Raw genomic sequence first — 12,379 nt, 5'->3', positions numbered from 1 at the left:
CATGCAAGGATACACAAAGACTCAAAACAAAGGAATGGAGAAAGATTTACCAACCAAATGGAGAGCAAAAATAAGTAAATAAATAAATAAATAAAAAGCAGGAGTTGCAATTCTCGTAGCGGATACAATAGATTTTAAAGCAACAAAGATATAGTGGTAAAAGAATCAATACAACAACAAGAGCTAACGATCCTAACACCCAGATACATAGAGACTTAGATTCAATGAGACAGAAAATTAATAAGGATATCAAGGACTCGAACTCAGATCCGGAACAAGTAAACTTAATAAATATTTATAGAGCTCTCCACTTCAAATACATAAAATATGCGTTCTTGTCAATACCACATCACATCTACTCATAGGTTTAAATGAAACATTGGCCATTATTAATACCCATTTTTTTTTTTTCAGAATAAAGCAATATTTCCGTTCACCCTCCCTCTCTCTCTTCCTCTTTCTTTCTCTCCTTTACTCATTTTTTTCTTTCCTTCTCTCAAAAAAAGAAATCAACTTGTAAACCTCTAGATCCAGGTCGGCAATGTCTCTCTCATTGCTTGAATCCCTTCCTTCCCTTCCCTCCCTCCCCCCCTTCCTCCCTTCCTCCCTCCCTTCCTCCTTCCCTCCCAAAAAAAAAAAAAAAAAAAAAAAAATGGACCAAATTAAGAGTACAAAATCAGTCCATATATCAGAGCATGGGGGGGGGGAAAAAGAACCTAAGTAACTTTGAAAAACTGTTTCTTGACTGATAACACGAGGCAAAACCCCAAAAGAATTGCACATTGATAGTACCATGTGGTTAATGTGTTTCTCCTAGGGTATGAATTAGCTCTTCTGAAACTATTTTACATGGATATTACACTGAAAAACAAGAAACAAACGAACAACAACAAAAAAAAAACAGTAGGTAAATATACTGCAGACAAGAGGCAGGTTTCCGTATGCTGGAAAAAGTAACAAATAAAGAAAAACAGAAATGAATCCTGTGGCATTAGATTAAAATCATAGGTTATCAGTACAAACTCATGATTTTTAATAAACAGATACATAAATGTATACTCATTAGTACACATACATCTATTTCCTAGCTCTATCCACTGAAAAGGCCCAAGAGGCAATGACACCCTATTGGCAATTAATATACTTAAATGAGCAGATGTTGGTTTCTAAACACCATCTTCCAATTAAAGGAACCAGGGTACCTTGAAGGGGTTGTTTCCAGAGCTGGGACACGAAAAATACAAGATGGTCCTATAGTATTTTGTGGTGCCAGTGAATAAAAAAGTGTTCAAAAAAAAGATGGGAACTGGATGAAAGAACTCAGGAGTCAACTCAAAGGCATTCCTAATGGGTAAATGCAGAAGAATTTGAGCAACAAAACAATGATTAAGTACTGATTTTTAACCCACATAATAAAATACCCAGTTGTCCACAGATATAATCAAATAAACTGGGAGAGAGAGGTATGGAGGCAAAGCTTGTTATTATAAAAGAATTTCAAGAAATAAATGTGGAACAAAAGGGCAAAAGAGAAAATCACCTTTAGGCAAACACCACAGTGATAACTGTTACAGACAAGACCCAACAACGAATGTAAAACTTAGCGTTAGTTTTAAGGAGCAAAGTATTTGCAGGTCTCAGTGTATCTCTCCCAAAATACTAACTACAAAGGAAAATAGTAATTTTACAGTGGAGACACCTAGCAGACATGACCTTAACCAAGTGATTAAGACTGATACACCAAAATCCAAAATAAGGAACTCGGAATGACACACTAGAATGTATCTCTTGATACATTTCTGTGGTATTCTTTTCAAAATTGCAAAACCTCATTCTAACCATCTGAGTACATCAAACAAACCCAAACTGAGGCACCACCAGTACTCTTCAAAAATATCAAAGTTATGAAAGACAAAGAAAAATTGAGGAGCTGTCCTGATAAACTGTCCTGAAAACTGAGGAACTTTCCTCCGAGACTGGAGGAAATACTAAAGAGCAATGAATAACAAATAAACATAGACAAGATCTGGAGAACAGAAGAAAAACACTAGTACTTTTTCTAATGGAAAATTTGGTGAAATTCAAGTAAGATCTGTAGTTTAAGGTAATGCTATTGCACCAATGTAAATTTCCTGATTTGGATAATTATATTATGATTCTATGTTTCAATACTGAGGGAGGCTGAATGACAAAGGGTAAACAGGAACTCTTGGTACTCTTTTTCGCAATTGTTATTAAGGACTAAAATTATTGTATTTTGAAATAGGAAGTTTAAAAGAGAATCTCTTGGTCTGCTGCTGTTTTATAATGGTTTAAAACAGAACAGGTAAGACCAGCTTCATTTTGTCCCATTCAAACTTTAATATAAAAAAGCTATAATTTTAAATGACAATTTAATACTTTGTTATTAAGACTGAAGCTATGAAATGGGGCAACACAATTTCATGGCCTGCAGAGCAAAACATGCAAAAATGTGGTATCAAACATTTAATCTGCTTCTACTAGCATCTTGTTCTATGAAGGAAGACCTACTGACAGATGTAACAGACAGCAGGCTCAAAATCAAGTTTGTGAACACGAAAAGTTATATAATGACAGGCCTCTTCAAATTACAAATCTGTTAAAAACACAACAGTCCTACAGTAAAGTTTGTTTCTGGGGAAAAAAAATGTAGCACAGAAAGGCTCATGTGAATAGCAATTCCTAATGGGAGTACCCTTGTGTGGTGTAATTTCTGCTTTGGTTTTGGTGGGGGTTAGGGCGTAGACTGAAAGAAACACAGTTTTTAACTGCAAAATATATGCACAGTTGATCAAAATTTACTAAAGAACAAATCTACGTTTTTAGGTGATCTTTCAAAATCAGTCCTTGGTTCTGAATTATCCATTAACTAGTGGGGATTCAAGCTCACCCCCTTGTTATTAAAATACATATTCATAAAACTTTAAAGTTGCACTGTTCTAGTTACAAATAGCTTCTACTTTTCTAGGACATAATTTCACTTTCAAGAATTCATTAAAGAAGCTATAAATAACCTTTAAATATTCAGCCATGAAGAGAGGGTGGACCGGCATTGATGGCTTATTTTAGTACTAATGCAGAATGCTTTTTAAAAGCTACATTTTAGCATGCATCAAGCTAATGACTAACTTGTAGTGTTATTTTCAATGTTAGAACAAATTTCTCTTTATTTTGAGGAGTTGTGCTAAAAGTAACTGTGTTATTTCAGTTAGTAGAAGAGTAGCCCTGAAGAATGAAAATGTTGGGAAGTTTCAACTGTAAGGAATTTTTATTTAAAATCGTTTTTAAGCATCTAGACGTTTCCTCGTCTCCCAAAACATAACCCCAATGAAACTGCAGAAACTAAGGGAGAAGCGTCCAGGGAAGTGAAAGAATTGCAGATCTGTTGTGTGATACATGTAGCATATATCATGAATCGAGGACATATCTAGACTTAATTTTGAATCATAAAGTTCACAACATTTTTGAGACCAAGTTTCATAAAATTTTTACTTGGAAAAAAAAAAAAGTTTTACAAAATATCTTTCCAAAGAAATTTTCCATAGAGTACAATTAACTCATGTAGTTTTCTGATAGATTACAGTATGACATTTAGAGGGGAGAGGTTTCTTAAATAGCCCACTAGCTGCAAAACCTACAGGCGAAGTAGATCTTTTTTAAAGTGCCTTTAAAATGTAAAAGCAAGTAATATAATTGTTGAATCTCTTTGAAATTTAAAAATTTTCTTTAAAAGGGTCCATATGGTATGCACAATATCACAGCTGGCACAAAACTGCCTGTATTTCGTCTGAAACACAAAAACAATGCGTATGAACAGTATTCTTCGAAAAGTAATTCAAAATGCTGCCACTGCATCATAAAGGCAAACTCAGACAAGTGTTGACAGTATTCAGAGAACTAACAAAACAAGGCGAATATTAAAGTATTCAGACAGTTACTGTGATTTTTTTCAAATACCGCTGGTAAGGGTAAAAGAACTTGTTGCCAAAGTAACTCGGGATACCTTATGTCAAACTACACGTAACCTATTTTGCTATCGATATTCTAAACAAATGAACAACTAGGTTTTAAGATGTAAATTCCCATTTCCTACACAGGGCCTAGTTTTTCTGCTGCAATCTGGAAGCTTTAAACTTTGAAACCCTCTTTCCAGTTTCTTCTGAGGCTTCCGACAGAACTTCCTTTCGTTCTGGAATAGTGGGTAGCGCAGGATGAGCAATGGCTGGGTGTGGTGTTAAGGAAGGTGATACAAATTCTTTTTCTATAACAGTTCCAGAAAAAGCCTAGAAAACAAAAGTCAGGTTATGATAATAAAATGCAAGGAAGATACCCGCAGAATCTCCCCAATCACTAATTAGACAATTCTTTTCATTAAAAGTAAATTAACAAGTTTTTGGCTACACAGCACTACAACATTGAAATACTAATTGTTCAGAGAAACCAATACCATTAAAAATTATTTTAATTATACCACCAAATATAAGTAATTTTTACAGTATACATGCTAGAAAACAAAATATAAAATGCAAATTTTATCCGGGAAAAAACAGAAATGGATACATAAAAGGTCTTCAAACTTTCACACATTCCAGTCATGTCCAGCCCATGCTGTGAAAAATAACGTATTAAAATAAAAATGCTATTAGGGTGTCAAACTCCGACTTTTGTACATCAGTTGATGAATGAAGGATCCTATGGTGGCCTTGCTGCCTGCTAGCCAATAGCTGAGTTTCACCAGTACTGACATTTCTAAATGACATCTCTTTGGTGGTGTTTATGCAATGATTTAAATATTTTATTGCATATTGTCTCAATTTTAAGAGATCAGTGGAAACTGAAAAATAAAAGTGCTGACACTAGTAGGAATAAGCACAGCTTTCAAAATTTTAATTAACTCAATGACAGAAATCAGAATTTCCACAAAAAAGAAATGATTCCATTTCAACTTGGATGTTTGCTGCATTTAATCTGGTCGACTAAATGGTCAACTGGAACAGAATTAAACAACGTGCATAAACTGCTGGAACTATCTTTACATATCATTTTATACAAAAATATATAAGACCCAGGGGTTAATTTTTTTTTTTTTTTTTTAAGATTTCTGGTATTTAGAATCTCCATCCTTCCCTCTACAAACCAAAATTTGACAGGTGAACTTTAGTGTACATTTTGCTTTCCTCTGTCTACCAAATGCTCTAAATTAGTTAAAACAGTGTATCACCTGAATTTTAAAAAGCCACCTTTCTCTACCTTGCCCCACCACTGAAATAAAAACAAAGAAAACCATCTCTCTCGTACATTATTTTTGGAGTTCAGCTCGTAAAAGCAGCTTTTAAAGCTTACTTTCCTAAGAACTCCACTCCATCATGAGCACAGAGCCTCCTTCTTCTCCTTCTTCTATTTAAAATGCTTTTGAAAAAGAGATAATATTTTAGCATTTAAAAAGATACTGAAAAGGCTATCTTCCAAAGTACTTACCATAATCATGAACTACTTCTTTGATGTTAAAAAATTTATAGCAACTACTATTAAATATTTCCATACAAAATGCGAAGCTAATAAGGGTGAAATAAAAAACAGGTTCCATACTCTAGCTGTACCCTGATACACTAAGTCCTTACAAAAACTAATTTTCAAATATTTATCTGCAAAAGTCTACATCCATTACCTGTTTTCTAACAGTATGGAAAACTACTAACTAAGGTAAGATACTTTCCAGGTCACTTAAGATCCTTATACTGAGAAGAGGGGAAGAAAACATTCTAATTATAAGTACTGTCTCTAAATGCCACCAATCTCCATCCCAATTACACTTAGTACACTGAGCATAATTAATACCATTTAGTAAAAGCAATGGAATTTTTATATGTGGTTTTATATATATATATATATATGCATCTATCTTACTGTATATACAAATGTGCACATTGGTTTGTATATACAGTATCTTCCTAAATATTTTTTAAATTGAAAACTTCAAGTACTCACCCAAAACACGATAAAAAAAAAAAATCAATAGCCTTATATTTCACAGACATCCTTATTTGGAGATTTCCTAATCTCCCCGCACTGCCACCAAAAACTTAAGCAGCATGGTGGGCGAAAGTGTATTGAGTATGCACTAATTCTTTCTGAGGACAGGGTCTATAGCTTCCATTGAATTATAAAACAATTCCATAATCCCCCAAGAGTTAAGTTTCACTGGTACAGGGCAAAACAGTAGACTTTAGATAATTATCTGCTGTGCATGCATTATTTTTCTTTAACTTAGCCAAGGTATTTAACAGAATCTGCTCCTTACACTATCAGAAAATGACCTACTGGTAATTTATTTACAATAAACTGCTAAATAATTTCCTAGCTACAAATGTAATACATACACCAAGTAAGACATTTTAAATTTCCCATTTTGTGGAAACAGAACTTTAAGACAAGTAATGCATTTAACTTTTTTAAAAAAATACTTGAATATCACAATGTTTGTACTGTTTGTGCCTATTAATTTTTTTACAAATTACCAAGAAAGCACAAAACCTAGAATTAAATCTTATGAGTTTTCAGATTAAATAGCTAAAGTTGGCCAGGCGTGATGGCTCAATCCTGTAATCCCAGTTTTGGGAGGTAGGTGAATTATGAGGTCAAGAGTTCGAAACCAGCCTTCACCAACATGGTGAAATCCCGTCTCTACTAAAAATACAAAACTCAGCCGGGCATGGTGATGCACACCTATAATCCCAGCTACTCAGTAGGCTGAGGCAGGAGAATCACTTGAACTCAGGAGGCAGAGGTTGTGGTGAGCCAATAGTGCATCATTGCACTTCAGCCTGGACGACAGAGTGAGACTCCCTCTTAAAATAAATAAACAAACAAACAGCTCAAGTTGGTCAAAGATACTATATGAAATAAAGAATTAAAAGATACACACACACCTCAGGTGTTCCCGATAAGGGCAAAAGTTTCTTTTGATGATTTTCCTGTGGTTCCTCTTCCAAAATGCTCTCACTGGTGTCACTGCAAGTGGCTTCTTCGCAGCTGATACTCCTCAGAACGCCCCGCCTATCGTCAAATTCAGCAGCGCTGCTTTCACTGGTGTCACTACACACACTGTTCTCTCTACTTCGAGACTTCAGGATGGATTTGCGAGGGATGTATTCTCCATTCACAACATCAACAAAGGCTCTGTGAGAGTCAAAACATACACACATTCACTGAATGTAACTCATAAAACTGGGAATAACTTTTTGAAGATGTCCTTAAATCTATTCTAGAAATTAATCTGAAAATTTTTATTAAAACCTTTTATCTAAAATAGTCACAATCAAAATAATTGATAGCCTCAAATGACATTTCATACTATTTTGAAAGATATGAGTTCTCTGGTCTAATTTAAAACCCAGCATGTTATTTTTAAGCATGTCCTAGGTAGCAACAGCATAGTTTGCCAAAATTCTACATAAAGTTTTAGACCCATGTATACATTTAGCAATTTTCACTGTTTTATAAATAAGGATCATAAAAAATTAGGTATTTTTAAGTGATAGTTTTCTCAACAAACAATTCAAAAAACAAAACAAAACAAAACAAAAAACCCTGCAACAGTATAATGTCTACTCTGAAAAGGTAAGCTGCATGCAAAGCATATTATGGCTGTGGTAGAAAGGGATGGACCCAGCCCACTGGAAACAAACACACATTTCTGAAGACGTAAGATTTTCTGACTAGACCGCGTGGATATGTTTCAAAAGCACTGGTGAAGAGGAGAAAGGGGAAAAACGTCCACCATTCCCACTGCTCTGTACTGGGAAGCTACGGCCACTCAGCCTATCAGATACTAAGCTAACTCCTCAGAACTCTTCACTTTTCAGCGGCTTCTGTGTTACAGACAAGGTTCTCCAGTAAAGGTGCCAAGGCCAGCAGACTGTCCTGCTGCTGTGAGCGCCTCCCACCTGTAAATGTCAGCAGGTGTCCGGATGGTGGGCAGCTCCTGGGCAGAGTGGCCGCTGCCAGTGCTGTTCTTTCGTTTACGTTTGGCTTCTTCTTTCTTTTCACTGAATTTTAAAGTGGTATTCTTTCCAGTATTTATTCGGACCTAAAATTTCACAGCAAATAATTAAGAACCTTTTGACAAATGAAATCAAGGTGAAACCAAAGCAAATAAACTCTATAACTAAAGAAATAACAGTAAGAGAGGCAGCTGAAATTTTCTGAAGCTGAAATGATATGCATTATCAGGTGGAAATAAAAAGAAGTCACAGACCTATGACATCTAAAGAAAATCTTCTTTAATAACAAATCCTAGTCTTCAGAGTCTTTGTTATTGTAGAGAAGGCAAAACACATTTGAACTAAATGCTAGATTTCTTACAAGCTTCATAACACTCCATTCCTTTGATATAAGGATTTGGCTTGAATTATGCATTTCAAAACAAACAGTATAAACAAAAAAAAATTCAGTAAGCATATAACCTTTAAGTTATAAAAGTACTATTAAATAGTACCTACCGATTTAAAATTTTTAAAACATCTCTAATTTTTAGAAATTGAAGGAGTAAAAAAATAAAAACCAACCCTGTTCAGGGTTAACATGGGGTTATTACCGTGTTGTTTTTCCGCCCCAGTCGCACTTAGACCATTCTTTGCATAATAATTCCCTATAACATCCCTGCAAATATATTTGTTCTTTCTGTTTTATCTAAATGAAAACAGGAAAAAATTAAAAGCCTGGCAAAAAAAAAAATCACAAAACAAACTTTTTTCCCTGCTAATCATCTCAGTCAACCTTTCCCAAAGAATTCAGGGGCAGATCCCTTCAGTGTGACATATTAGAATATAAAAACACATACAATTATTTCACCTCATATTGGAACAGGAATAACTTCAGGAAACTAAGAAATACCAAATATGTTTTAAACATGTTTCATTAAATAATAAACACACACAGTTAAGACCGATACCACAGACCCTTAACTTTGATACAGGCAATCAGGATATTATGTAGAAAGGGTACTGACTGAGACGAAAGAGTTCCTGTTTTATTACCAACCAGATCTATGTCTTCTAGGCCTTAAGTTTCCCTGAGAAAGACGAATTAGAAAAATGAATTCCCAGTGTCTCCTTAGAGCAGTATATGGAGCAGAGAAAGGGCAAAGATGGACTTAAGGCAACCTATCCTTCCTTCAATCAGAGCCAACCTGCTTTGATCTATTTTAAATACTGGGATTCTACAGTAAGTATGGAGGGAATAAAAGGCTTTCTTCATACTAGAGAAAAGCTTTAAAACTCTGTATTAGAAAATCTCCACAGTCACCCCCTGCTCTAAAATGCCAAAATTCTAAAGTCATGATTATCCACAGATGTGTATATTTACTTTGTCAGAAAAGAAACTCATTTTTACTTCCTCCTACATTTTCCCTTTGTGCTTATGAAGTATTCATTTTATGTCCATAGAAAACAACCTGGCATAATTAAAAATGTGACTAATGCAGTCACTTTCAACATCCTAAGCACACCAAAATGCCCATAATATAATTAACTCCAGGATTGTTAAGAAAACCCTCTGAATGAAGGACAGTAGTTACAGTAGATGCCGCTCTATGCTGTCCCCTTCCAGACCCCAAACAATGCATTGTTTCAGAGAACAATGGACCAATACCAGCTAACTAGATTTTTTTCCCCTTTTTCTTCTTAGATAAATTGGTCAGAACAAGAGGCAAAAGATGGTTTTCCTGTCTGGCACTATCCACAATGATAATAACTGTTAACATTGCACTTTTAGGAAATATCATAATGCTTAATGTTCAAACTATAAGCAAAATTAGTAAAGTTAGAAGTATACAAACCCTCTTAGGTTCAACAGTATGAGAAAAATATATTGTTGGTATAGAATTATATCCAACTCCTAAAGCCTCATGCTCATCATCACCATCGTCGTCGTCATCATCATCGTCATCATTGTCATCATTATCATCATCACTGTGGTAAGAACTGGAACCATTCACTGAACAGTTCAACTGACTATTCAACTGATCACTAAATGGTTCTGAACTTGCCACATGCTTATGACAACTGTCCGGAGTATGAGAGTCTGTTACTTGATGCATCACATTCACATTTGTGTTGTGATCTTCCTTTTCTTCTTCAGAAGATGTCGTATCTTCTCCATTTACAGTCACAGTATCAGGTTTACTAGTAAGGGAGAAGAAAATTAACAAGATCAAACAAAAATACTAGACTTTTACATTATTTTAATTTCTAGTTCATTTCAATGGGTAAATACTACGATTTTGAATAAGGTATTTTTAAAACTAGAATTCTAAGCTTAAAAAGAAAAAAATGTTTTGAAATAAATTAACAAAAAACATTAGTTCCTATGCCACTTCTGTATATTGCAGTTATTCAGACATAAGTCGAATATAGAAGATAATTTTCTTTAGCTTTGCAAGAAAGACACTGGCCATACACAATATAAATATATAGTGCCAATATGACAATAATAAAGTTGAAAGAAATTCAGAGACTATGTATCTCTATTTAAAACCAGAAATTAAAACGACCTAACTATAATACAGACTTATTTTCTGCTTCTATGCTCAGAGTATTTTACAATAAGCAAGTATTATTGTAATTTTTAAAAATAAAGAATTTATACATATGCACATGAATATATTTATATATGTGAGTAAACATTTATCATACTTGATTTTATAAAAGATTTGAGCACTTTACAAAAACAAGAAAATCGAAAATGTAACAGAATTGAAATAACATCATACAAAATGAGAAAGAGAATCATGACCAAGAAAAATCACAAGAACCAAAACTGGTTTTAAAAAATGGATAGTATCAGTTAATCAAAAGGCCCTAAGAATTTACAGGTGAAATGGTAGGAAAAAGAAACCTGTATGCTTCCTGCCTTATTTCTCATAGAAACTAATTATTGCATATGGTACACCATTTAAGCAAAATAATATAGAAACTTCTCAAGGAGCAGACATCATTTAGCATTTTAACAATTCTAAGTGTGCGCTAATGTGTATTTCAAACAGCAATTTGGTAAGGTTTCTCATACACATAGCTATCTGACCAGATTACAAATTACCTGCTCCAAAGTTTATAAAAGGAAAGCAAGAATAAACATTTTATTGTATCAAACTTAAATTCAAAGGATACTTTTGTTTTTCACAACACATTCAAAGATAGAGCACTATCCTGGGTGCAGTAAAAAATACTTCACTTAAAATTTAACTTAATATATATTAAATCCATGATTATTAAAAGTCAACTATCTGGTATAATTAATTATATAAAACAGGCTGTAATAAAAAAAAGATGTTAATCTTAAGTATTTCAGTACATGCACATGCATGGGAATATGCACAAACACACAACCCTATAAGAAAAGACCCCAGAGAATTAATGTTTACACTGAGGTGAAAGGATTATTGATAACATATTATGCTTCCTTGCATTTTCTTCAATGAATACATATTATTTTATTAATGAAGAAAAAGATTAATGAGGAAATGTGTATAGAAACAAATTATCTGGGAAAGATAATTTGTCATCAAGTACCTATCAAGTTCACCCAGCAATTCTTCTTGTCTCTCTAGTTCTTCAAGACGAGCCCACAGTTCTTTATCAGCAAGCAAATCCTTAGATTTCATATCATTTGCAATACCTGCTTCAAAAATATCTGAAGTTTTTGGTTTGGAATGTGGTTTATGAGCAACTCGGTGTTTTGCTATTTAAAAAAAGGAAAGATGTAGCTGTTAATAGTCAACAAAACAGACTTAATGAGACTTTCTTTTGGGGCAAGGGAGATACTGAAACACTGAAGTCACAATTTTTAAGCCAAACAGGAGAACTCTAAGGATGAATGTCTCTCACAGCCTTGCTACTCAAAGTGTGGTCCATGGACCAACAGCACTGGCGTCCCCGGGGGGAACTCTTCAGAAGTATAGGCTCTAAGGCCACCCCAGACCCACTGAATCAGAATTTCAACAACAGTCCCAGAGAATCTGCACTCACATTAAAAGGCTGTGAAGCATTGCTTCAAAAATGCATAAGCAGAAATGGTCACGATGCACCCTGGTTATAAAGTGAAATGCAATATATAAATGATAAATTGCCATTTACCACCCTTACTCAAGGAAATCTAGTTACTACAGTAACATGCAAAAGCCTTGTCACAGGATACTTTAAACTCCAGGGCACTGCCAAGGAATGAAACCCTACAAGGAAACGATAGAGGCTCACCTCTGTAAAGTTCTATTATCATTTTACATATGAACATCTCTACTTTTTAAACTGCTTTGTTTCTTCACGTGAGGAAAAGAGATGGGTCAAATCTGAACTCAAAG

At 34.3% G+C, this 12,379-nt stretch overlaps 1 protein-coding gene across 4 annotated transcripts in view; it reads right to left on the bottom strand.

The window, feature by feature from the left end:
• Positions 1-3,482: 3,482 nt before the first annotated feature.
• URI1 (URI1 prefoldin like chaperone) overlaps positions 3,483-12,379 on the bottom strand; it is an 80,718-nt gene continuing 71,821 nt past the window's right edge. For 3 of the 4 annotated variants that reach the window (XM_002761974.7, XM_008987665.5, XM_035287433.3), the window contains 5 exons: positions 11,592-11,760; positions 9,860-10,205; positions 7,968-8,110; positions 6,951-7,200; positions 3,483-4,304 (listed from right to left, as the gene is read on the bottom strand). In XM_002761974.7, coding sequence (XP_002762020.3) covers positions 4,122-4,304; positions 6,951-7,200; positions 7,968-8,110; positions 9,860-10,205; positions 11,592-11,760 — 1,091 coding nt within the window. In that variant the 3' untranslated portion in view covers positions 3,483-4,121. Of the gene's footprint in view, positions 4,305-4,467; positions 4,630-6,950; positions 7,201-7,967; positions 8,111-9,859; positions 10,206-11,591; positions 11,761-12,379 lie in introns of those variants that run through there. The other variant, XM_017967767.4, reaches the window with a different exon arrangement.

This window comes from Callithrix jacchus, chromosome 22 (assembly GCF_049354715.1).
Source record: "Callithrix jacchus isolate 240 chromosome 22, calJac240_pri, whole genome shotgun sequence".
Taxonomy (NCBI): Eukaryota; Metazoa; Chordata; class Mammalia; order Primates; family Cebidae; genus Callithrix; species Callithrix jacchus.
This window is presented reverse-complemented; position numbering and strand designations above follow the sequence as displayed.